Source organism: Ornithodoros turicata, chromosome 2, assembly GCF_037126465.1.
Source record: "Ornithodoros turicata isolate Travis chromosome 2, ASM3712646v1, whole genome shotgun sequence".
NCBI classification, from domain to species: domain Eukaryota; kingdom Metazoa; phylum Arthropoda; class Arachnida; order Ixodida; family Argasidae; genus Ornithodoros; species Ornithodoros turicata.
In genome coordinates, this window is record NC_088202.1 from 135,309,673 (window position 1) to 135,337,113 (window position 27,441).

Sequence of the window (27,441 nt, forward strand, 5' to 3'; positions counted from 1 at the left end):
CCCCTCTCCCCCATTTGGCTTGGGAGACTCTCGTCTTCCCTCGCTGCTCCTGTGTGACGTCACCAATGTCGCTTCTTCGGGGCCGTTTTTCTCCGTACCTGCTCACGTCATGGACCTGAAATATGGGATGATGTCGGGTGTCTGGCAAAGCTGGAAACCAACTGTCACAACACATTTAAAGGTACTCTAAGGCACTCATTTAGTGTGGCTATTCGGTAGTCAAGCCATTCCAATCGGCGGTTCAATTAATTATAAAATTACAATTAAAGATTACGGGCAACACTGTACTAGGTATTCGAAATGAATCCGTACTCCTGACACATACGGCGGCAACCACATTGCATGCGAATAACACTGGGCCCGACATAACAATCCACCGCAATCCACCATAAAATCCGCCCCTGCAATGCACACAACGATCCACATCTGAGGATAAACGGATAGGCGAACTGAAATGAAATGCTGAGCCATTGAAAAAAAAAATGTCAGAAAGCGTCGGGACTTGTTTGTTCACAGAGGTTCACACAGTTTGTTCACACAGAAGGAGCGCGCAGGCGCAGCAGAGAAGTAGGGAGAGCCTCCATCGAACAACGCCCAGCGCTGGGTTCCTTCGCAAAAACAGGGGTTAACAAGTTAAACTGTTAACAGGGGTTTCAGAATGCACAGGTAAACACGAAAAGTAATAATATGGTTACTAAAATAACGAAGTCCCGATGTAAAAGTGTGTAATACCAATTTTCAGTGTTATCCGCTGTACAGGGGGTTGTTTGACACCAGGCGTCGCACCGCTCCACTACGCCGCAGAGCCCATTTATAGGGAGAGTTCTATGGCCATTCTTTGATCTTTTGCCGCCTCATGGGAGGACCTTATTTTGACGTCAGAGTCTTCGTTGCGCCGCCCAAAAAGCATGAATCCGAGCGGAATCCGCTTTTCAGCCATCTAGTCCGCGCCATATTGATGCTGTCCGCCAGCTGGTCGACACCTTCGTGGTCGCGCTGAATGTAATCTACAGGAATAACCGGCTTATGCCCCACTGGCGTAAGTGATAAGGGGGGGGGGGGGGGGCTTTGTTGCCGAAGAGAAAGAGTTTAAGGACGAAAGGCTTTCGAAGCAAGAAGTACGCACGTATCGTCTCTCCTTGGATTGTAAACAACGATCAGCATCGATATGGCGTTTGCGACCGGTTGACGACTGGATAACAATAGAGCACGAGGAGGGAGGTCGTTCGGCCGTGACGTCCCATGACACGCTTTAAGTTAGGCTCCTCCCAATGGCCAAACTCTCTCTATAACACACTCTGTCGCTCTGCTACGCCGCATCTTTCGTGGCAAATTAAATATATTTATAGCGCGTTGTCGGTCGTATGGTTCCGCATATGGTATTTAGAAGAAACAAACTCTCTAGTCACATCACCGGCATATCATGCTTGTCTACTGCTTTACAGTACCTTTAATGCACGTACTTCCATATGAAATGACTAGTATAGTGTGCCAATCAATGTAAGGCACATAACTAAAGTATGGATTACTGTGTCTCGTCACAAGCTGCTGCTATTTTCCAAAGGTGCGTGCGCCAGCAAGCGCGTGGCGCAAAGCAGCATGGGAAATTCGGGTTTCCCGTTATGGTCTACTCCGACTCACGCGGCTGCTATAAGCACATCAATGGCCCTGCTTCAGACTCCGTTTCTGGCCGTCCCGTAATGCTGTGAGGCTATCGAAGTTCCCATGAGCCCTTGCACGCCACATGTGGCGCTTGTATTTTTAAAGAGCTCTATTACGTTATATTACGTTATGCTCTGGTCTCCCTTCAAATACGCGTATACGGTGGAGGGGGTCAAATGGGAGCCGGTCCCTCATATACCGAAGAGGGGCCCTTTGATAACGCGGTCCGCCCCCGGATGGGCCGTGTCTTTGAATGCGCGGCCGATAGAAAAGTCGTCGGGGCAGTACCGCTTGTGGGGCTGTTCCGGGAAGATGTTTTCTTAGATCTACTACGTTCGAAGTATCTCGACTGCATTTGTGGAGAGGTCTTCTCGTGCCCAAGGCTACAAATTCGAGGTTACCCAAAAACTGGCCCAAAGTCATCCTTCGTTGCTGGGTAACTGAGGCACACAACAACTCTGCAGCCACTTGCAGCCATAAAACGGGCGAGAACAAACAAAAACCATTTATAGGCTGCAAGGCAGCACATATTTCACTCTGCCATTGTGCACATTGATCTATTCCGCTTGCATTTACAAGCTGCGCCTGACTGAACTAAGCAAAATACTGATTGTCAGTAAGCTTGAATGCCGTGTTGGTCAAAGGTCAAAATCTAGAAAGATCGTTTGTGAGAAAGTATGCAATTTCGCTTCAGAGTGGCCAGTTCTGTAGCCAGCGGTGTGTAGGCATCACGTCGCATGGCATGAGGGTCGCTTAAACGTGGCTTCGACAAGTGCAAAAACCCCTGCACGCAACCTCTTTTGTTTTTGTTTTTTATTTTTTTGATTGCATGTTAGCGCCGCTAAGCAACTGTGGCTATGAGCGGCGTACAGATGTGGACAGACGTAGAGAGGACAGCAGGAAGGAGTGGGGGACAGGGGGATTATAGTATGCGTCCTGGGCCGACTTCATGGGGAACTGAGCCGACATTCGTCTGGAAAGTCTTCGGAAAACCCAGGGAAAACCTCAGACAGCACAGCCGGTGGGAGGATTCGGACCCACCACCTCCAGGTCCTCAGCACGACCTTGGTTACCACCAACGAGCGGACGCCCTAGCCCACTCGGCCATGCCGCTGGTCCTGTACCCAACTAAGACGATCCGAAGGACTTCGTACCTATCGTCAAGGGGAATAGGAAAGAACACACTGTGCTTAATTCAGCATTATGTAGTGGGTGATGAAAATTGTCCTGATTTAGGTGTACAGGAGTCTCAAATGTAGTGTGAGAAAAAGCAAAAGAAGCCAGTGCCAAAAGAAGCCAAAAGAAGACAGAAAATAGCCATTTGGCATTTCCCAAATTTCGGCGTCGCGACAGTCAGAAGGTAGCCAATTTGGCACGAAGTGGCGAAATCTGACAACCCTGCTTGCATGTTGCTGCCAGACTTCGAAGTATCTTGAGTACCGTACCCTAAGTACTGTGTCCTGAATACTTTTGTTGGTATCGTACTGTGTACGCTTCGTGAAAAGTATTTGTACTGGTATTAAAATACTTTTTAGGTACTTAGTACTCAGTACTCTAATTACTCTTTGTGTCAGTGATGTGTTCAGCCAAAAACCCGAACCGAGACACAAAAGATCTCGAGTAGTCGTTACCATGCTCTCATACCCTCAGGGATACTCTCAGGGATGTCAGCGTCCTGAGAGAAAACAGGCACCCACCTCGTGAAGTGATCAGTAACCACAAATATGTACTGATTGCCTCTAGGACTACATACAAAAGGTCCCATCACATCACAAGCAACTATCTGCCAGGACCTGTTGCTCATAACAGTTTGTATGAGCTCAGGTGACAAACCATCGCAAGGTGCTGCTCTCTGGCATATCATACATTGTGAACATATTTTGTTACGTCCTGTCTCATTCCTGGTCGAGTCGCAGCAAGACATAACTTTTCATAAGTCATGTCTTGCTGCGATGTTTTCCTGCCACTGCTGTGCCCCGCGAAGGCCGAGCCATGACAGTAACGTATTCAACACTTACATAACTTCCCTGGCACCAAGATTCTGAATTGGTGGAAACCGTCATCGTCATCGCCCTGGGTTATGTACCTGAACAGGATATCATGCTTGCCCAGCAGACAGGGATCGTGCCGTCCGTCCGTCTTTCTGGCACCACCGAGTCCTGCACAGATAACCATATTGAGACACCCGCGCTGACAAAGGCGGTCAGCTACCTGATCCATTTCTAACTTGTTTTATTTATTTCAGAGGTACAAAGTTTCGGTTAGGTTGTACAGAAAAAGGTCCCATACTTCATACTAGTTCTGAGACCAGAAGTTATCTTATTTTGTTAGCAGCCGTATATGGTAACTGTATATGTTAGGAAGGAATCACATCAGGACTAACATCTCCATATTTTTCTTTCATGTCTCATTCCAATTCCAAATACGGGGTAATACCTATTTACGTACAGTACATGTCGGAATAGGTAAATTAATACAATAGAATTATACTGTATACTCGTATAATATACACATAGCCATAAATGCGCATCCCATATACATACACAGTCAACCACCGTTTATACGGGTCTTCGTTTATCCATACCCCGTGCTATCCGGACAAAAATGTTGGGGACTGATTTCAGTCCATGTATCTGGGTTCCATTTATCGAGGCTTCACGGTCCGGATCCGGAGAAGAATTTTTGGGTACCATTGCTGTAAAGTACCCAAAAACCTGCTTCAATTATCCGGTCTTGCGTCTGAGTCAGTCTGCGACCTACATTTTTTTTTTTCAGTGGGGGCGACAACGTTGACCACACTATACTGCGCTTTGAGGATTACCCACTTTACTGTAGTGCTGTTGTGGCCAATGCACCCCGCAAGGAGCATCAGTGTACGCTGATGCTTGGTGAGTGGCGCCACCACGGACCCCAGCCCCCTTTCCCCTTTTATCTTTCCTTTTCCCTTTTTTTTCTGCCAATAAATTCCCTCTCCCCAGACTCTAGTCCCAAGTCCCAAGTGTTATGCTTACCGTGCCGAGGGGATGAAAGGCGAAGTGTAGAAGCCTTGAACAGCGGCGGTCGGAGTCTTGGTCAAGCCCCGGTCGATGGTTGTCGTTACCACTCCGAGACCTTCCCACATGTAGGACTGTGAAGTGTGGGCGACCGGTAGGAACATTCATTTTCTTAAACCTCGCAGGGTTAAACATTGAAACGGTAACCGAACTTTCTTCCTTTTACTGGGAGATTTCGATGCCATAACTTCCTGCGGGGCAGCGGAATACTGACGGGCGTGGCAAAATGGTAGAAAGGTACTACTTTCAAGACAAATCCGCATTCTCAGTACAGAAGCAATTGAGAGCAACCCTCGTGAAAGCGATCACTTCTCAGTAGTGGTGGTGGTGGTGATGGTGGTGAAGGGCTTGCCGTTGTCGGCCTCACGTATGTGGGCAACGTCACACGACTGACGCCCTGGGGAAATGTGCGTCCTGGGCCGACTTCCAGGGGAACTGTGCCGACATATGTCTGAAGTAGGGGGGGGGGGGGGGGTGTCGAGGTAGCTTGCCGTTGTTGGCCGCACTCAAGTGGGCATCGTCACGACTATAGCCAAAAAAAAAAAGGAAACGAAGGTGGGAGAAAGGGAGTTGAGGACTTCAAAGTGATGTAGAAGCAGGATGACCGGTATTGATGGGACGGAAGCACACTGTAGGTGAGAGGTGCACTAGTCGTCACCTCTCACTAGTCACCAACCAACCAATCAATCGCTAACTTCAGCACACATCCACCCAGGTGGAAATCGTCAGAGGCAAACAGGAACCTTTTCAAGAGAAAGCACGTTCCTTCACTTCCAGCTTTCATGAACTAGGAGTTGATGAAGCAAATATTCTTATCACACGCACCATAATTAGCTCTGCCACCGAGTCCATCCCACAAACTTCCGGTCGCGCCTCCCCAAGCGGCCAAAACCTTGGTGGACAAAGAAATGTCAGACTACTAGAACAGAACAAAATCCGTAGCATGGGGCATCTTCAGAAGATACCCGACTTCGGCAAACCTGGTTGCATTTAAAAAAAGTCAGAGCAAACGCAAGGCGGACGCGCAATAGAGATAAGCGCGAGTCTTGGGGAAAGCTTTCTATCATCCCTAAATTCTAATACACCATTAAAGTTTGCGTGGACCGACTGAAGAAAGCCAAGGGTGAATATGGCTAACTTTTCCACTTCTCTTTTATAAGTCAATGATATGCTATCTGTGATAGTCTCGAAGAACAGCCTAACGCGCTTGGCTAGCATTTTCAGAGCGTATCAAGCTCTTCACATTATAGTATGGATTTTTTTTAGGAAGGAAGCCGCTGAGAAACGGAATATAATTAATAATACTGGTGACAATTATCCATATAATGAACCTTTCGCACCATGCTAGAATTGTCAGGAGCTATCATCGATACACACAGCACCAGGTCCAGATAACATTGAATGTGCTATGTGGCAACATTTATCTGAGATGTCAAAAGAAGGGTTACTTGACTTCTTCAACCTGGTACGGAAGGAGGGGCATCTTCCTTCACATTGGAAAGCAGCAGCTATAATTCTGTTTTTGAAATCAGGGAAGGATCCTTCCTGTCCCACTAACTACAGGCCAATCGCCTTCACAAGTTACCTCGGAAAAACTTTTAAGAGGATGGTGAACAACTGCCCTGTATATTACCCCGAGAAAAGTCAGTGCCTCAGCCAATACCAGCGTGGCTTCCGAGCTACGTGCATAACTGTTGATAATCTTGTTTGGTTAGAGCCAACTACAAGAGTAGACTTCGTCAGAAAGCAACATTGTGTGTCAGTCTTTTTCGATTTAGAAAACGCCAACAACTCCGCATGGCGATATGAAATCTTGCGTGATCTGTACTCGTTTGGAATACGCGGTCGTCACCTAAGCTTCATTGCGGATTTCCTCCGGGGAAGAACTTTCAAAATCCAGTTGGGCAATATACCCTATCACATTCTCTCATTCCGGAGAATGGTGTTCCTCAGGGATCCGTTCAAATCATTACACTTTTTACTGTAAAGATAAACTCTGTCATACTGCAGTCAGTCACATATTCGTTATATGTAGATGACATTCAGGTATCTTATTGCTCATGCAACGTGGCTGTATGCGAGCGCCAAGAACACAAACAATCAACAAGTTAGTCAGATGGTCCCATGAGAATAGCTCTAATTTCTCCTCTGAAAAGACTCCGTGTTCGTTTCTCCAGTGTTAGAGGACCATTTGTTGAACCTGCACTGAAAACAGACACTCAAGATATGACTGTTTAATCATAAACTCCGTGGACTTATCTTTGACGAGAAGCTGGCTTTTGCAGCACATATCAAGCACTTAAGAAACAAATGTGTAAAATCATCAAACCTGTTAAAAATACGCTCCCACCGATTTTGGGGTGCAGATCGGAAAACGCTGTAGCGGATCTATTTCTCCAGTGTCCTTCCAAGGCTGCACAATGGATGTGCGGTATCATAACGACTATCTAGCCTGAAAATGTTAGATCCATGTTAGATCCCTTACAAGGGGTGCCGAAGTGGCGGCAAGCGTGGCCCTCGAGCAAAAAACATAAAAAAATCGTCCCAAGCTTCATGAACGGTCGTGACTTCGTGAACGGTCGTTGCTGGGCGTTGGCTGGGCTCTGTACTCGTGCAGTTGATCTTGCATTGGTTAGTGATAGAAAGCTGTTTCCATTGACCTGTAAGAGCCGATGACTCTCTAAATGAGAGACTAGGTTACCATATAGAGGTACGATTGGGGCCGGTTCCTATATGGCAATGATGAAAGTAACACAGAGAGAGACAGGAAACGTCGAACTTTTAATCATAATCAACCTTTAATTTAGTGATTATATAATACGATTATAAGTTGAAAGTTCGACGTTCCCTGTATGGGTCTCTGTGTAGCTTTCGTCGTCTTCGCTGATGACTCTCTAAGCCTGCCCCCGTTGGCTGATTTTTACTTGATTGATGTTGCCAGTACATTCCAACCAAAATTTCGGATAAAACCCTACATGGCCGATTTCTGATACTGGTGTCTTCTGACCTGTTCACTCGCAAGCCTCGTGATCTCCCGACCAAAGATTCTTCGAGTACAAGAGACTTGAAACGGTGCTTTTGCGGTGGCCGTTTTCGGCAGCTGTGCACAACGTTCCCCTTGCACTTACAAATAGAACTGATTGACCTGCAGTGCGATGTACCGATATAGAACAAATTCGCGGAAGCTGGTGCGGCTTCGTTTTATTCTTACGGTGGACGAAAATATCCGAAGATACGTATGTTGTCGCAGCGCCGTTATTCATGTTCGGTACAAGACAAGTCTTCTAATAATATTAATTCGTGACTTCACGTCCCGGACAACTGTACCAACATAAGTCTGTGAGCAGGTGTTGTCTGTGATGAACCTGTATAAGTCAAAGTTACGCTCCCCCCCCCCTCGGGACTTTCCTGCCCCCCCCCCCCCCCCCGGGTAGTCTACCCAGCTCACACTCAAGATGAAAGTTTCGAGGACGATCCTAGGAATCGATCGCGGGTTGCATGCAAGTGCTGATGAAAACGATGTAAAAGTTCGTCTCACAACGTCACAACACAGAATAATTCCTGATACCCTGCCCGAACTCTTTGCATGGGAGGGGGAGGGGGCGTTGTGCCCCGGTCCCTTCCGGCAGATTGAAAACTCTCCGCCTATGGCGCAATTCCTTTCACCCGATGTTGATGCAATAGGCAAAAACAAGAGGTGCCAAGCTTCCTCAGCACACAGCCAATAAAAAGGATTGCTGACCATGTGGTTTAGCAACGCAAATATATACGGAAAAGGCTACCCCAAACCGTGCTACGCTGGATCGCGTAGTTACTCCACGGCTCGCGTAGTTACTCCACGGCTCAACGTGGCCCGCGAACACGAATAGGTTCGGCACCCATGCCCTAGAGTCTCCACCCCAGCATCGACACAAGGCGGCGCTGGCAAGGAAGCAGGCCACGCGCTCCCGCGCTACGGTTAAGCGTGGTGGAGCCTATACTTCCGCTCTAGGAGACTATGTAACTACAAAGTGACTACTTACCTAAAATTTAAATTCAAAAGATTTATTGATTGTTCTTTAATTAGGGAATTTCGGGCAAATAGCGAGATATAGCAAAATGGGAGACAAGCCTCGTTGACAGTCATTCCATCTTTTCAAAATCCTGAAACGAACGTGTGCCGTGAAATATCCGTCGTCCAAATTCGCTATCTAGCTAATTTCGCAAGATTTGTTGAAAACTGGAGGCGGAGCCTATTCTGTGCCGTGCATAATGGCCATCAAATAGGCTCCTCCTCCCGTTTTCAGCAAATCTAGGGAGAGGACGTTGTCATTCGGGATGATGGTTGGCTAGGAGCGTGCTATGTGGTGAAATTCATTTTTAAGAGTGTAGGTGAGTACGGTAGAGGATGACGCAAGCGGGTTGGTGTTATCTTGATAGTGACACTAAACAGCTGTCGCTGTAAAGAAAAGAAAAAAAAACGACTTCATTGACAATAACAACTCAATTTTAAGACGATGAATGGGAAGTTTCATCGCTCTATACTCCATTTCTGGGTGATGTGGTGAATGAAATAATCAGCCTCTTCACCATAAGGATCCGAGTCCTATGGTGTCCAAAAGTGTCAAAAGAACTTAATGCGGAACGTTGATGCTGACGATAGCTTTTAATGGGGAATGTGACCTTTCCCAACATTACGTAGTAGGCGTGAGCTGTTAAATCGTACAACGACGTTGCTCACAAGATGAGCCGAAAACGAGGCTGACTGCTGTTATCTCCCTGTTATCACCACTTCACCAACGTCCGGAAAGACATTCCTCCACGTTTTCCCTCGATGGGGTTCATCAGACAACTTCACTGCAACTTCGCTTGACGTCGATACGACGGACAGCAGACCATTCTAACAATAAAACCAGTTAGCGTCGCCTAAATAGTCTCTACGCATGAGAGGAGGCAGTGCGAGGGTAGAGGGAGGACGCCGCCGTAGCCAATGGGACTTTCCGAGTGGAGTAACCGGGAGAGGAGGAGATATGCGCAGAACGCTCGGTTACTTGCAGAGCGTGAAGACAGCTTCGGTTGTGGTGGTAGTGGTGATGGAACTGCTCTCCGTTTGTCGGCCACGCTCAGTCAGGCAACGTCACGACTATCGCAGAGGGGATCGTTCGTCCTGGGCCGACTTCACAGGGAGCTGTGCCGACATTTGTCTTAAAGCCGTATCGGGGAAAACCCGGGGAGAGCACCGTGACAGCTGAGTTGTACGTAACGAACGCCATTTCATCAAAAAATGGACGTTTCATCGAATCGGTGGCCGCCGCTTTTTCTTGCGGCAACGTGTGAAATACGTAAAAGGCTCTCCTGACCTAACCTTGGTCAGGCGTCAATAAAACGACGTTCGGTGAAATGGCGTTCGATAAAACGGCCTCGATGAAACGACGTTCGATGAAATGGGCGGACACCGTAACTAGTAACGTATTTCGTTACAAAAATTGGTAACCCGTTACCTCAAGTTACTCTACTATTTTTTCCCGCCGTTTTTTTTTTCTTGTCAGTATGGACGACATCCTGAATTGGGTCGTCCTCCCTACACTTCACACGTGGTGCTCCGACCTGGTTGAGTCAGCAGGTTCCCGGTATCCAAGTCACTGACCGATATACAGCCTTCTGGGAAAACCACACCTCTTGGTCTTCCTTCCTGACCCTTTGCTAAGAGAGCGTAATGAGCGATCGGGACATTCTATGCCTTTGTAAAACCTGCGCTATATAACCCACGGTTAGGACAGGTATCCCGGAATGCTTAACAAACAACACTGTCATAACCGAATGGGCATTTTAAGCATAAGTGGGGAGTAACGCGTTACAAAGTAGTGCGTTACCGGTAACGCGTTACATTCGAGTAGCGAAATATGGTAACGCATTACATTTGGGAGAAAAGTAACGGATAACCTAACGTCACTACATTTTTAATAACTAACGCGTAACGGCGTTACGCGTTACTGCGTGTTCAGGAACATTGGTTCATCGTCTAAACTTGAAAGCTTGAGGGAGGATAGTGCCTGCAGAATACGGGAAAATTCCCGATTTTTTCTGTTCATCTTCAACAATGACAAGAAGGTCACATCGGCACCCACGGAGAACGCAAAAAGAAAGATTATTGACCTACCCTGGTTGAGATGTCACCTTTGTTTACCACCTCTGTTTTGTTTTGTTCACCTATGTTTACTACACTACCTCTGGTATTTTTCAGACGAATGGGGCAAAAGCGACAGAAAAATAGCCTCTGCCCTCTGAACAAGTAACAAAGTACCAAGGAATTCGCTATTTGGATTTGTACTGTGTGAGATAAAAGGTCACCGCCTCTATCAACCTTGACAAGCAGCACTCACTGGTCATTAGGCGTCCTCTCAGCCAAACGGGCGAAGCTCAATTTTGAACATCAACTACTTCTGCGTTGCAATAAATCGTACATGTAAGTTGTGTTCATGGGTGACCCTTGGTTGTGCCCAACATTCCTTGTATTGGTTTGCGGAATGCACTTATGTAGCTCAACCAAAAATGGTACATATTATAAGGACAACTGGTGAAGTAATGCAAAAGTAACGGCATTACTTATTAGAAGTAACGGCGTTAGTAACGCGTTACCTACTACCGCAACAGTAACGAATAACGTAACACGTTACGTTTTGAAAAAGTAGTGAGTAACAGTAGTGCACTACAAAATAACAGTAACTTCCCCGCATATGATTTTAAGCAGCAACTGCTACTGAAATTAAGTTCGGTATGAAGTGTGCATGACAATAAAAGCGTGTTGTGTCATAATTTGGCGTACTGTAACATCAGTCGTAATGGAAAAGTAACTCGTGAATAACGAGTAACATAAACGCGTTACTTTTTTGGATTTCAGTAACGAGTAACGTATTTCGTTCTTTTTCTCTTTATTTTTTTTATGTAACGAGTAGCGGTATTTAGCTACTTTTTTTTTTTCTAACGTGAAGAAGTCTGCCAGACAGCACTGCCAGCGGCCATATTCAAACCTGGATCACCTCCCAGTCTTGGCATGGAACGAAAAGGAACACACACAAGACAAATCAGAAATGAGAGAAAAAATCAGAGTCTGAGATTAGGTAAGAGATACAATATATTATCATCTCATCCGTGCCTGACAACTTTGAACCTGCACAAGCTGCACAAAAGTAACGTCGGACGTATTCCGGAATGCCTCACGTCGTATCGAGAGCGCTTTCGAGGTAAATAACTACACACTTAAGGTAATGTAAAACATGTGACGTAATAACTGTTCTTTTTTCTTTTTCTTTTTTTTTTGGATCGCACCTTCCTTATCTGCAAAGTTCTCCGCAATACCAGGATGAGGAAGACCTTTTGACCCTGTATAGTCGCCATACGCATATTCCCACATACGTGCATATCCAGTTCCTGCATTAGTCATCACATGTCATATATGTCATAAGTTACTTGGATCCGACTTGGCCTTAGTCCCCATCATTACTGCACAGACATAAACAAACATCTCACGCCCTTTTGTCCTGGCCAATCTCCCTTAGTGGCTCACGGCCATTATCTCACTGGTAGAAGAAGAAGAAGAAGAAGGAAGACTATGTGTTCTATCTTGCTCGAGGAACTGGTCGTTCTGTGCTGCTCGGGATCATTTTACAATCCAACAGCTGCACGGGACACAACGTATTTCGTGGCTCAAGAAATACACGACGAAGTACATAGGAAGATGAGCTCCAATGCTGAAAGTGCAGAGGTTAGTAACTTTGCTAAAGGCGGCAGTTTTAACTGTATTTCTGGACCAGTGGACCGAGCTAGTTGACAGCATTATCGTGCTGTCGTGTGTGATGTGACGCTATAGATTTGACGTTGATGTCGTGCGGCGTAGTCGAATAATTTGTGTGCATTCATTTAGACTTATGATTCGTAGTGTTTTCGACCCGCATACATTGTTCGGGTTGTCGTCATTCGACGCAGTATCTCTAGCCAAGATTGACTGGAGTAATGGTGATATCATGGTATTAGTATGATTAGTATTAGAGCTAAGGGGGGCGTTCACACGGGCCGATTTTCAGCACCAACTCAGACCAACTCGAAGCAACGTCTTTGGACCAACTTCAAGACGGTACCGTCTCCACGTTCACACGTACCAACTCGTTAGCTCCGCCCACAACCAACCTCACGGCAATCGGGGTGTATGGGTTCAAGTCCAACCGCTGGTGACTTTTTTTTTAACTCTCATTAATGAAAACGAAGTCATTTTATTTCGCCAGAAGGTCACCAGTATCTCAAAAAATGCCTATTGATATGTTTATATGGCGCTAGCAACCAAAAAAAAATTAAAAATCATCATGTACCCTTGTAGGATTTGAACCCATGCCAGGCAGTACGACAGGAACGAAATCGCTTGACGCCCTGGAGGGTCACGTGGCAATGCTCCTCGCGTTGATTGGTTAGACCACCACCAACTCTCCGAAGTTATCGCTCGGCGACCGATTCCCACCAACTCGAGTTGGTCATGGTCGGTGATGTCGGCCGACTGCCACCAACTCCAAAGTTGGTCCGAGTTGGTGCAGAAAGTTGGCCCGTGTGAACGCCCGCTAAGTTTACTGATAAACGCAGTCGGTAGAAATTGTGCCCAATGATACCTGTCCTGGGTTCCCCATGAACGTGCTTGATACGTTATTAGATTCTTTACGTACGGTTGCTGTACAGGTATTTCCCTACACCCCCCAGGAGATGTGCACCCCTGAGGGTGTAGGGAGATCCCTGTTCAGGGGGGTGTACACCCCCTGCATTTTTGCAAATCCCCCTCTCCCCTGAAATTTCTCATTTTGATGGTTGTTTCCAATGATGAATCACATTGGCCGAAGGAGATACGAAGGTAACGTTCATGTGCGAGGTAGATACTACCGTGACCTCGTCTCACCAAACGCGAAAATGACTAATAGCGAATTCAGCTGGTTGGTTCAGTGTAGGTCAGCGCTGTGCGCGGGTGCAAGGCGCGTGCAGTGCGTGCGCCAGTGCCGCTTACACTGATCCGCCCAGCCGATCAGGCTAGACTGTGCTAGTGTCTGCCAAAAATACGAAACTGCGTTCAAGCATTGTTGCTCCGCACTGGCAGTAATACAGCGGGATAACTCATGGAACTGATATATAACATGGAGCCGTAGGACCATCGCTTTAATAACTTTTAACGCTTAAAGGTACTGTAAAGCAGCACCGATCAAATGTCATTTAGTGTGGCTATTCGATAGTCTAAGCCACCAGGACAAAAACTGCGCAAGTTTCATTCCAATCGACGGTGCAATTAATTAGAAGATTACAATTAAAGATTACGGGCAACACTGTACGAGGTATTCGAAATGAATTCGTACTCCTGACACATACGGCGGCAACCACATTGCATGCGTATAACACTGGGCCCGACATAACAATCCACCACAATCCACCATAAAATCCGCCCCTGCAGTCCACACAACGATCCACATCTGAGGATAAACGGATAAGCGAACTGAAATGAAATGCTGAGCCTCTGAAAAAAATGTATCAGACGTTCAAGAAGCCAGACAGCGTCGGAACTTGTTTGTTCACAGTGGCTCACAGAGAGAGTTTGTTCGTTCGAAAGAGGCCGCGAACAGAAGGAGCGCGCAGGCGCAGCAGAGAAGTAGGGAGAGCCTCCATCGAACAGCGGCCAGCGCTGGGTTACTTCGCAAAAAACACTGTTAACAGGGGTTTCAGAATGCATAGGTAAACAGGAAAACTAATATGGTTACTAAAATAACGAAGTTCCGGTGTAATAGTGTGTAATCCCAATTTTCAGTGTTGCCCGCTGTACAGAGGGTTGTTTGACACCAGACGTCGCACCGCTCCGCTCCGCCGCAGTGCGTTGTATGCCAAAGGGAGTCTGGCCATTCGGAGGAGCCTAAAGAAGGGGCTCGACCTGTCAATCAAATTGAGCATTTTTCATTGGCAGCTGTTTTCTATGCGGGCCGCCATGACACCAAAAGTTCCCGAAAATGGCGGCGTAGCTTGGAACGGCGAAGCGAGGATTTCATGACAGTTTTTTTTACAAATTACGTCAATTTTATTCAGTAAGTGTACATTATGTTGCAGTTGTCTTACAAATCACCTTTAAATTACGCTCCAGTGTCGATGTTTACCTGAAAACAATATGTTTCGTCGTCCTTGTTAGGCCTAGTAATGACAGCGATCACAGGCAAATAGCAAGAAAAACGCTACGGATGGCCAAAAATTTTCATTTTATGACATACTTTTATTCATATACACACCTTTGCCCGTTCCTGGTTCAATCTTGTTATATTTCATAGTTAAAGTACGCACCCAGTCAGAAAATTCTGTCCTACGGATGTCCATCGGATATACTTTCACGGAGATACGGATATCCGCAGAATAATAATTCCTCCAGTGGAGATACTACGGAGATCCACTTGGCCGGGCTTCGAACTTCCTACGAACGTGCACTTTGCGGACGTAACCAGAAAATACGGACAGAAACAGGAGCTCTCTGGGATGTAGCGTGTATCTCGAGCGTGTGTTACTTTTTTATTTTTCAGAAGTCGGTATACGCTTTGTAGTAAAATATAAAGCGTGTTTCCGCCATTTTTTTAACATCCGTTGCCACCGTCGCCGCTCGTTTCACTTTCTGTTGCTCCGCTTTGCTTCCCATGAGGGAAAATCGACGCAGCGTTTCAAAAAAAAAAAAAAAAAGAAGAAGAAGAGAGAAAGAAAAAATAAACAACAACAAGAGATTGGGCCATTCAGCCGAAATGCTTTGGATATGAAGTTGCATTCACTTCCAAACAGGAAACAGACACTATACATTGGTGTTATCGCGAGCTTCCACACATTCGAGAGCCTTTTTCGCCTGTAAGTCGAAATGTACGGTGAGCTGTCTAAGTTTAATTCGATTCTGTGCACAAACAACGGCTAAATGAGAAATTGCTAGGCGTATTAAGTCGGCGTAGAGGCAATGTCTGTTTCTTACTCATGTAGCGTGAGAAAGTGAGTTGGTTCATGGAAAGCCGGATTTCTGCAGTGCTACATCGTCCCGCGTTTCTCTCTCTTCAAATACATGATCCGTACAGTATCCCATCACGGAGCTGATTCGGATAATCCGTGAAACGGCCGCAACAGGACCTCCTGTGGATATACGGATACGGATATCCTTCCATAAATATCCGAGGAGAGTCCCACGGAGGTCAGTTTTCGGATATGGACATTGGGATCTATTTCGGATGTCCGTAGGAGATGGTGTTCTGTCTGGGTATAATACCGGCAGTCTGTTCCAACTAGCGGTTCTGCCGGCCAATCAGTTCTGCTAGCAAGCACTTCTGCTTCTGCTATTCTGCGTCTGCCCGGCGTGCCCCTCACCATCCAGACGGCGCCGTTAAAAGTGGACGCAAAATCCATTATGTTGCTAGGTCCTCAGGGAATATCCTATTCAATCTAATCCAATCCAGTTTCCCGAAAATGTCGGCACCCAGTGAATAGGGTAATATATAGCTTGGATAGCCTGGGGTTAATAGCGAACTGTATATTGGCTCGTGATTGGCCAGAGAGCTGAAAGTGGGTGGAGCTCCAGGACTCCCTTTGGCATACACGGCACTGGTCCGCCGCAGCTTTCATGGCAAATTAGAAATATTTATAGTGCGTTGTCGGTCGTATGATTCCGCATATGGTATTTAGAAGCAACAAAGTCTCTAATCACATTACTGGCATATCATGCTTGTCTACTGCTTTACAGTACCTTAAACGCTTTTTTATTCGGTGTTAGCGCCGCGAAGCAACTGTAGCTATCAGCGGCGTACAGACGTGGACATATGGAGAGAGGACAGCAGGAAAGAGTGGGGGATAGCGGGGTTAGTATGCGTCCTGGGCCGACTTCAGGGGCAACTGTGCCGACATTCGTCTGGAAAGTCCTCGGAAAACCAAGGGAAAAACCTCAGACAGCACAGCCTGTGACAGGAAAACATGGCAGTACGGGAATCCACATTGACGACCCACATTCATAACCACTAACCACGTTCATACCTCATACCACATACCTCATCGTCCGCGTATCGCGAAACAGTGTCCACAACGTATAGTTCTCTAGAGTCACTAAATGAGCTGCAGAGTATCGACACTCAGGTCCAAGGGGGAACAGCAGCGCCATCTTGTTTGCGCACCACACCGGTACCATCTCCAATAAACCTCCACCCGACAAACGTCATCATGACGTTGGTAGACAGGCCGAAACCAAAACAGATCGGAAGGGGAAAGCTGGGTTCCACGAATGAGCAATAGGCGATTTCAGATAATGCCCTTGTGCTCCGCACGGGGGCCCTCCGTCGCCCAAGTCTCGCGCAATGCGTCGTGGGAAATGGTTTACATTCGTGCTCGCCTGCCTGTTGCTCGAAGGTGCGGGAGGTGCACAAGAGAGAAAACCGAAACCGTTTGCTCTCTTCTTCTTCTCTCTGACTCATGAAAACTAAATCCCAAGGTGCAGCGGGGCTTTCGCAATACGGCGCACTCTGGTGGGCCGTCCGTGCAATTTCTGAAATCGTCTATTGTTCGCTGAAAGAAAGTAGGACCGAAGGTCGCGTCCCTTTCAGAGACCATCGTAATCCCCTCAAGACCGTGGCTTTCAGGCGCGACCTTGTTCGCCACTAGCTTTGAACGTAGTTCAACTCTACCAAACTCGTGGGGATGTCGAACATTATGACGTCATTTGTTTACACAGGTAGAGGTCTATTCAGGATCAAAGACTGGTAATATAATGCTCCCTGTGTGATTGTTGTGCGGTAATCCGTGTATCGTCCACCAGAGCGTCCCGAGGATGTCAAGGTGAGCTCAAGGCCGTCAGCCTTGATGAGCTGCTTGCAAGAGAAAAGAACATTTCACCCGCGCACGATAGATGGCATCGTCTTTGCTTTTGAAATGCTTTTGAGGTGCGCGTGGCTACAGTGTCCGGTTGCGAATGGCGCGGAAACAAGATGGCGCATGCTTGCTCTTGGAACTCAGTGTCGACACTCTGAAGCAAAGCTTGTTACTGACTCTATAGTTCTCCACTTTCGGATGCTTCGCCCGTGACCACTCTCATCCCATACGATCAAAAAAAAAAAAAAAAAAATCGAACGCCTCAGCATAAAGCGAGGTGACGAACTTGACTCATCCAAAGCATCCATCATATGCACTAGGTCTGCCGGTTCCATGGCGGCCATGTTGAGCAAGTGTAAAAAGGAGGGTGAGAAGGAGCGGAAAGCGGAACTTCAGAGCTCGTCTTCCGGTCCTTACGGCCAATATTCTCGGTGTGGCTAGAGATGCAAAATTTCCGGAGATTTTGAATCGCTCGAAAAAATCGGTTATTTTGGGGGGGGGGTCCGAAAATTTTGAAGAAATGGAAACAAACGCGGTCACTGCTGAGTCGAAGCATTGCCGGCCAAGCCACAGCATACAATGAGTTAAGAGCTTTAGTAGTGTTCACTCTCTAGGCATAAATGCAAAGCAGAGCATCCCATGAGACTGCTTAGCGTTACTTAGAGCTCCCATGAGACCATCAGCGATAGGTAATTGGAACAACTCGTCTACTCCGACCAGAACTCCGACATTATGTGAACGCGATCGCTTGGAGCAGCAAGACGGAACTCTGAGTTGGTGGTTGTTGGCGGATTAGAGGCACCGCGGGTTGGAAGGCGTCGAAAACACGAAAATTTACATTTTTGAATTTTGTCTCCTGGAAACTTTTTGAAATTTTTTTAGAGATGAGAAAAAAAGAGAAAAAATTTCCCAAAAATTTCTGAGTTTTTTCCGGGGCTTCGCATCTCTAGGTGTGGCCAACCTGCACGGCGGATTCAGTGCTCGCGAGCGCACGCTGCACGCGAACGACCAGCGGAACATGTTGCATGTTGCCCTATTATGACATGCTGAATTCGCTATAAGTTACATGACGACAACACCAATGTGCGCTTGTTTTGCCAAAGATCCACTCTTTCCTAGTCGCATGATATTCTTGGTGTACCATGCCGCGGCCGGTAGTCTATGCTCGTTGTTTGTTCTTAAGTGCCTGACGAAGGTACCTATTCTAACAGCAACTCGAAATGGTGCCCGACGAAGAGGAGTCTTATGACTGGCAAGCCCTCCGAGAATACATCATGGAAATTATAATACCCATCTGCTCGTGCGGCTTGGCCACTGGGATCGCCCTGGGAGCCGTACTCACGAGCTTGTTCCTGAACTTTGTGATCTCACCAAAGACCATCAAGGAGTTGATTGGACTCAAGCCAACGACAACCACACCACGAACGTACTTCGCGTACACTCCTCCCGCGAACGTATGCTTCACAAGGAGTTGCAGTATGATGTCTAACTTACTGCAGAGCATGCTGAGTGAGCACGTAGAACCGTGTGACGACTTCTACGAGTACGTATGTGGACGGTATGACGCCCCGGAAGAAAATATGCACAAGACTTTGGAAATGGATGTGAAGAAGGCTGCACGGGAATGGGCAGAGGCCATCGTGGTGCCAAAGACAGGACAAACGCCAGAGCAGAAATCGGTGGCTCTACTGCGAGCTTGCAAGGCTACGCGTACGAAGTGAGTACCTGATCATACTATATGTTTAAATAACAGTTGTGTACACACCAGGGATGGGCAGTATTTAAATACATTGTAATTAAAATACTATTTAAAATATAAATACATGTATTTATATTTTGTATTTAAATACAGACTTGAAAATGTATTTATAATTATATTTAAATACCAATTTTCGGGTATTTATTTTTGTAAATACTTTATAAATACTCTTAAATACAGAATATACTGACTCATACCTTAAAGTTGCCCTGCATTTGACCTTTCGGGAAGGAGGGCGAGTTTGGGGCGCAATTATGCCGGGTTTGCACTAGCATATGCGCATGCGACAAACCATTTTAGATGGCGAGTTTTTCACTGTTGTTGCGGACAACGGTGGTGACCACCCGATTACATTGTTCTACGAAGCATCTTCGTCAAATTTGATACAAGCATTTGTTCATCGGCACCTGTGGAGATGCTATTCTCCTTTGCGAATCTGATTGTATGGCCGAACAGAAGATGCCTAAAAGAAGCAGTCTTCGAGAAATTTCTAATATTAAAATCGCCATGATAATCTAACAAATAAATGCTATTCCTTCTTGCTGATTTGTCCTAATGGTCATAATTATTTATATAATTGCCGATGACATCTTCCTCACAGTATTTATGGTGGTAGTTACGGTATTTAAATACAGTATTTATATTTTGTATTTAAATACTCATATTGAAAACTATTTATGAAGAGTATTTAAATACCCCCGTCAACAAAGTATTTTGTATTTATATTTAAATACTCAAAATGTATTTCTGCCCATCCCTGGTACACACTAAAGGGCGATATCTTTGTATGGGGGCATATGACCGAGTAGGTTCGCGCTTGGCTTTAGCAGACAAACACGGCGACAGGGACGGTACCATTTGATCGCCATACATTGTTTGAATTACGCTGCTGACATTTGGCAACTACCGCATTAACGCTTTCCGGAAACATTAAAAGAACATAGGGTGTAGGATGTCAAGATAAGTGACTGCCAAAAATTGACTGCCAGCGATTGCCCCATAAGCCCAGACAGAACACTATCTCCTGCGGGCGTCCAAAACAGATCCCAACGTCCATGTCCTGAAATGGATATCAGGTGGACATCTCTGGGAGCTACATGGATGGACGTCACTAGCTGTACATCCGCAGGATGTACGGTAAGGGCCGTTTGAAGAATTGTCCGAATAGGGTCCCTGTACATGGAGCATTATCGCAGGAGAGAGAGAAACATGGCAAGGTATGTCGCAGCGTGAATTCGACTTTCGATGAACCAACTGAATATATCCCAAACCAAAAGCAGTAAAAAACACAGATGTTATCCTTATATTGAGTTAATAGGCCAAGCAGTTCTTCCGTCCAGTGTCATTGGTATGCGCAATCGCATTAAACTTCCCCTCACTCTCACCCTTTCGTTTGGCAAACAGGACTCTCGAATTTATGGAAGCTCGCGAGACAAGCAATATATACAGGGCGTGCCAGAAAACGTATCATTGAATTATAATAAAAAAATACACCACCTAGAGCCATGCGGTCAATGGCACTTGTTCTTACTGGGTTTTTGCCACCTCCTGATGTGAATGTCGTATAACGTAAGTTTAATTATGTAAATTTTTGCGAGCTTAAGTCGGAAATTTGCTAGTAAAGGTCACTTTGTTACCCCACCAATGTGAAGAGCGTGTCTAATTTACTCAAATTAATGATAATTGACAGTGATATTCACCAGCTATCCTATCGGAAAAATAGCGGAATATCATGCTTTTCGGAGCACCGGACCATAACGCGCGATGTAAAGCAGGGCCGCTGCAGAGTGTGCAAGGAGAAAACAATACTGTGAGGCAAAGTTTGTGGAGTGCATCTGCACAATCACTGCGCAAAGCTTTTCCACGAGGGAAACTTTCTGTTGGGTGGCCTTGATGTTGTGAGAGCCCATTGTCCCCATTTGGGATCCATTCCGAATCCGGGCAACGGCTACAAATTTTTTCTTGTAAATTTGTAATTGCCTCCACATAATAAACGTTTCTTCGAAGACCCGTTTGTAGCGGCGACGACAACGACGACAACGATGGCCACGCGCGTGGAGCACCGGCTTCAGTTCCACCGGCGCGGCCATGGAGACAGGCCACCGTCATCGCCTCTCCGTGGCATACCATCATCGCCGGTCGGGGCTCATGTAGAGGAAGACCACCGTCCTCTACACCGTTCTCTTAAACTTATCGGAAAGCACCCTGCTCGTAATGCGTGGCCTCGTGATTTCACCGGCTTGCTTTGGCCACCTTGGTCAAAAACTATTGCTCTCAAGAGCAAACGTTGTTGCATCGGCGTTGTTTCTGACCGGGTTCTTCCAACGGAATGGTTTCTGTGCCTCCCGCGGGCAAAACATTGGCACAGTTACGCCAATGGAATGCGCCATTAGACGCCGTCTCATTGGGTTAGAAATGTTGACTTGACATATATATCACGGTGCTTTTTATTCCGCAGCAACGTCAACAACCCAGCGGACCTTCTAGGTTTTATGGCGCAGCAACAGATGTCCTCCAGTGGTTCAGATACTACTACCGACGGCTTGGATCGCCTCTTCGGGTTGTCCTTGCACTACGGCTTGCACGTCCTTTTTGAGACTGGGGTACCTTCTACGGGGGATTTAACCGCTTCTGGCCAGCGGATGCTGCATTTGCGTTGGAACGCGGACTACAAGGCTTGGATAAGTCGCAGTCCGCAAGTAGATGTCCACTACTACAACAAACGTCTGTCTGCGTTTGGTGTAGATACTTCACTGCAGCAGGCTATAAAGGGAAGTGAAACCACCGTTGGCAAGGCTATGCAGAGTGTTGATGCAGAATCCGAAACACAGGTTCCGAAAGCCATCAAAGATATGGGTATGATCTTTCCCGGTGTATCTAAAGAATATGCATTTGTACTGTCGTTACAATGTTGCGGACTGAATCGAACCGATACTGTTGTCGGTTTGGTTCACGAATCGGTTCAATGGCATGAACTTGCTTCGACTAGAATGTCGCTGCGAAGTTGACGCGGTACATTGCGTCGCAACATTTTTCTTGTTACATTTAATTTTCTATGGCGGGCTGGGGCAGGAAATTGCAATGCTCATGGCGGATTTTTGGGATGGTTTAACACGGAGGACGAGGAGCGTGCACTATTAAATCGCATGTTCTCCTCTATGTGTATAAGAGCTGTAAAGACAAAGCATGAAATGCAGATCCCACCCTGTGACATGCATTTAGTCCAGAAATTGACTAATGGTTGGAGCAAGTCATTTAGTCTCTAAAAGGTCTAAATTTGGTGACATCGAGTAAATTTAGTCCTTTGTGTGCATCCTCCTTTTCGACGCTCCTTTGTGATGCTACAACTCGTTTTATTTTTTTATTGTTGTGGCATATGAAAGTGTTCGGCGTACATCAGTCACTGGCACTGGCATAATTTAAATTTCTGCCACAGTCGGTAATTTGGGGATAGGAGTGAACAGTTATTTGAACCGGTTACCGAGTTTTTTTTTTTTTTAAACGGTTCAGTTCATGTTCAGCTCCAGGATGGCGCCAATATTTCCGGCTAAAAATAAGGGTTTTCGGTTCAGGTTCGGGTTCGGTTCGACGCTTTGGTTGTGGATTGCCAGGCCGCGATGAACAAACTCTCTACAAACGCTCTTCTATTTGTCTCTCTGTTCTCCAAGGAAACGTAAAAAAGAAAAAAAATGAATAAAAAAGCTAGTTAACTGTGCGATACTTCTACATTTAAAATTATCCACTACATTTAGAAGCCCTTGTTGAGTCTTATGCATTCGAACAATGCCGCAGAAACGTTATTCTGTCCCCGCTTGTGTGATAGCCTAATAGCAAACTATCTTTTTTTCAGATCCCGGTGCAAGGGGAGGTGGTCCCTGGCTTTCTATTCTCAAGAAGTATGCGTCACCGCACTACACAGTGGAAGACCAGGTCTGGACGTCAGAGAAACTGCTAAAGTTTTTGAATACAGTCTTAGCAGGACTACGAAACGACCAGATCAATCTCTTGGCCCTGTGGGAACTCATTCGTCAGTTTGGTCCGTTCGTCAACAACGAGCTTAGCGACGACTACGACGATTCAACCTACTCCACCCGCTGTGATAAAATGTTGGATGCAGCTGCCTCCATGAGCTTCTACCACATACACAACATTGTCGATCCTGTCGCGCTGCGATCAGTGGGATCCCTAGCATCTGACGTTCAAAACGGCCTCTTGGAGTGGCTTTCGACATCAACACTTGTGGACAAGGAAGCTTCATTAGACGACGTGGCGAAAGTAAACTTTGTGCTCGGCTTCCCAGAAGGCCTCCAAACAAAACGTGACCTGGAAACGTTTTGGTCGGTCGTGCCTAATATTGGAGAAAGTTTTCTTGGTGCATGGCTTCGTAAGCGCGAGTCTTGGATAACATGGAAGCTGAACCATCCCGGAATTTTCCTGTTTCCGCTCTTTGGAAATGAACTTCCATTCAATAAGATATCCCACGTTGTCGGTGTGCCAGCGACGGTGCTTCATAACTTCCTCTTTCGCGAGGACCTGTTGGCTGCAGTGAACTACGCTAGCCTAGGACACCTTATAGCCACTGCTTTGATTGAGGGTTTCGTGACTTTCAAACCCAGCAACACAGCCTGTAAACAGACAAGTAGGTTGCTGGGACTGCACATCGCCCACAAAGCCTACCTGCAGAATTCAGCGGAGCAGGCAATGCGCTTGCCGGTGTTGAGGCTGTCATCCCGAAAACTGTTCTTCGTGTCAGCTTGTCTGAAGACTTGTGCCTCGCGCGGCGTAGACGGCGCGGAGCGAAACGCTGACTGTCATGACCTCGTCGAGAATATGCAATCTTTCGCCGAAACTTTTGAATGTGTGCCCGATAGTAGCATGAATCCTAGCAAGAAATGCGACCTGTCACGACGACTCGGATAATAAGTTACGTGCTCAGATCACGTGCACATCTCGGACATCATCGTCGTGTAAATAAACGTCATTGGCAAGTTTAGTATACTGGAACATACAGGCGTGTGCATGTTGCGAAGGAGGGACAGCATGATTGGACAGTGATTTCGTAGAATGTAGAAAAAGGCTGTAATGCTTTTTGTTCCTAGCCTTGTTGACGAACCGGTCTAACCATATACAGTGAACTCTCGTTAATATGAACCCCGATAATCTGACATACGCACTTTACGACCATACTCCTGGAGAACAATTTAGTGAAACCTCTGCAAATGCGCCCCGTTAATATGACAATTCCGCATTATGACCAAGGAAGACCGGGATCGACCGTGGTCAGAGGGTTCAGTGTAGTGTGACCAGCGGCATGGCCGAGCGAGTTAAGTCGTCTCGCTCTTTTGTGGTAGTCAAGGTCGTGCTGAAGACAGCGAGGTGTTGGGTTCGAGTCCTGCCCTCTGCTGTGGTGAAGTCTGTCCAGGACTCATACTAACCCCTGTTTGCTGCAGTCTTCTCACCTGTCCACATCGCTCATAGCCAAAGTTACTTCGCGGCGCTTACACGGAACGAAAACAAAAACAAAAAATCTGTGTGGGCGCATCACATCTCCTGTGTGGGCTTTCGCTCTACAAGGAACGCAGGCAGATGCTGTGCACAGTGCGTGTAAATACGCATTCCGCGTCCTCTACGCAGTCCTTTTGCGTCGAGACACGTCGTTTTAATTAAGGACGTATTAAGCGTCGACTGTCTCATTCTGTCTGCAGTGGGCGCGCGTTGGAAATGTGAAAGTCCCGGCACGACGCATATAGACATTGAGTGAAGGGGTAAGGCACCGAAAGCGCGTCAAACACACACCTCAGACTGTCGGGAGTCACAGTGAGCCGGCAGTCAGGGAAAGGACAGATGCTCGAGGTGATGCGGTGTCAAGATAACTCAAGGAGCTCGTGGGCGAACGACAACGAACACACATGATACTGAAAAACTAGGAAAAAAAAAACTGACAGATATGATGCAAATTATAGTTGGTATAAAATCAACAACAGCCACAGAGTTGTTTATTTGAGCTAGTATGTAGCTACGTACATGGTTCGCCCTGCTGATCGTAGAACGCAGCAAGATCTTCGGTACGTACAGTCCCTAGGATGACTCCTAATGCCGCACCTCCGCACGCACGCGCGCGCGCACACACAGTACCATGATTTTTTCCAGAGTGGGGCAGGCCTGAATGTTTCGGGTGATGGTTTTCACGGTACGGGGTCTGCATATGATTCTGTGCGTCGACTGCTCCCGGAACGATTATCTTGGCTCAGAAACCACACGTTTCTCGAACGTATAGAAAAAAACAAAGTAATAATAATTTGCCATTGTGTTGCAACGGCAATGTTTACTTGCTGAAGTCAGGGGAGGCAACTGTCCCCCTTGCCCGCCACCCCCGTGACGGATCCCCCGTGCAGTACTGTTTCCGCTGCTGCAGTTGGCGAAGAGAAGCCGGTACGCGCGTGGTGGAACTGTCCACACTGAAGATGTCTGGAGGGGCACCGCCGCTGTGCCACTGACTTGCCACTGATGTGCCACGTTTTATCTGAGACACGTGACGCCAATGTCACAGACAACGTGACTCTCCTAAAAACCTGCAGGTTGAAAGAACAAAGGAAAAGGAGGATATCATTTTGCGTCGTAAGGGGTAAGCTGTGTGATAGAAGTGTGTGATCAAGCTTCACTTGTATTCATACCATGACTGTTGTGCTGTAGGGTTTTGTATGTTTCGAGCGGTGGCTGCAGTTTTGCGTCCCGTCAGGTAAGTGTACAAGTATCAGCTAGAGGTCGGTGTTGATTGTGAACCAAATTTGTTGTTGCTATGACCATTTTACTCGGATTTACTCGCTTGCGTTTGAACATTACTAATTTGCGATTGAATGCCCTATTAAGACATGTTTCTCTCCAGCGCTTCAGAGACGTCGCTTTCGCCGAAATTCAGCGAAGTTTGAAGTCTACCATTATCGTGGGTCGCCAGCAGAACTCAGACAGCAACCGGTCATTGACCGTCTATTGTGCGACGCGACACTGTGTTGCATAAAGCATGTGTACGTGTGGAATACTTCGCTACTGTGTGCGCGGGATGTTTTGTATGATTGAGTCGACACTGGATACCACTTTCAAGGTATGCATTTTCGGAATAAATAAGATACATATATAGCAGTTCTTCATTTCGTGTATTTTACGCGTGTTGCGATTGAGTGAACAATAGAACGGAGAAATTGGCTTCGCTCAAGTCAAAGAAAGTCCACAAAAAGTCTTGACATCATACGGGGATGGTGTTAATCGGGCTTCAGTAAATCATGTATCTTCCGCGATTAGGAAGAATATACCGAGTGTTTCACGTAACGGTCGCCAAGCCTTTTAAAACATGACGAAGGTAGCTTCGTGGGTGACGAAGACTCATTGACAGCTGAGTCACAACAAAGTCAACAGAGAAATTGTGATCACATATAACAAGACTTGCACATGAAAGTCACACGAAATTTGTGTTAAGTATATGGAGAGTCTACAGAAAGACCTGTTACCTTCCTGCGAATAATTGTCAACAAGACTTAAAGTTCCGTAGGTCAATATAAGATCAATATGTGAGGTAAACACAAGGCTTATAGAGAGTCAACTGAATGTCTGTGCTCTCTGTTGACGAAGTTCTGTAGAATGGAAGCGAAAGGTCAACAGCCATTTTTGTAAGGGATACTAACCAAGAACTTTTGAAGCGGCATGTGGCAAAAACAGAGGAAAAAAGAAGGAAAAAGGAGTCTGGGAAAGCATTACCTGAGCTAACCTTTGCACTAAACTTGCACTTCTATGAAAAAAATGGCTAGGAAGCAAGCGAGCTGGTGAAGATGATGCATGATGTGTTTGTGTCTGTCCCTTCGTGTTCCCTAGTCTCGGGTTTTTACATCATGCGTTGCACTTCTACTCATCTCGAACCTACGAGTATGTTAGGAGCATGTTTGACACTTGTCTGTCTCACCAAAAGACATTGGGAATGTGGTACCAATCCACTGATGGCAGACCAGGGTTTTCATGATTCACCTTACGTGTAGGTCTACTCTCTCTCTCTCTCTCTCTCTCTCTCTCTCTCTGTTTCTTTTCTTCTTTTCAATGGAGCAATGA

General features: G+C 46.5%; 1 protein-coding gene across 1 annotated transcript; it reads left to right on the top strand.

Annotated features, from left to right (window-relative positions):
- The first annotated feature begins 12,306 nt into the window (after positions 1-12,306).
- Positions 12,307-24,342, top strand: LOC135385063 (uncharacterized). Its single transcript, XM_064614238.1, has 4 exons — positions 12,307-12,459; positions 18,797-19,302; positions 21,803-22,200; positions 23,195-24,342. Exons 1-4 carry the CDS (start codon positions 12,307-12,309, stop codon positions 24,262-24,264), a joined length of 2,127 nt encoding a protein of 708 aa, XP_064470308.1. The 3' UTR covers positions 24,265-24,342.
- The last annotated feature ends 3,099 nt before the right edge of the window (positions 24,343-27,441 follow it).

What these genes read in the sequence shown, in the direction of transcription:
- LOC135385063 (XM_064614238.1), top strand. Translation starts at nt 12,307, where the DNA reads ATGTGTTCTATCTTGCTCGAGGAACTGGTCGTTCTGTGCTGCTCGGGA. An exon ending in TGCAAGGCTACGCGTACGAA is followed by an intron (nt 19,303 to 21,802) that starts GTGAGTACCTGA and finishes TTTATTCCGCAG; the next exon opens with CAACGTCAACAACCCAGCGG. An exon ending in GAAAGCCATCAAAGATATGG is followed by an intron (nt 22,201 to 23,194) that starts GTATGATCTTTC and finishes TCTTTTTTTCAG; the next exon opens with ATCCCGGTGCAAGGGGAGGT.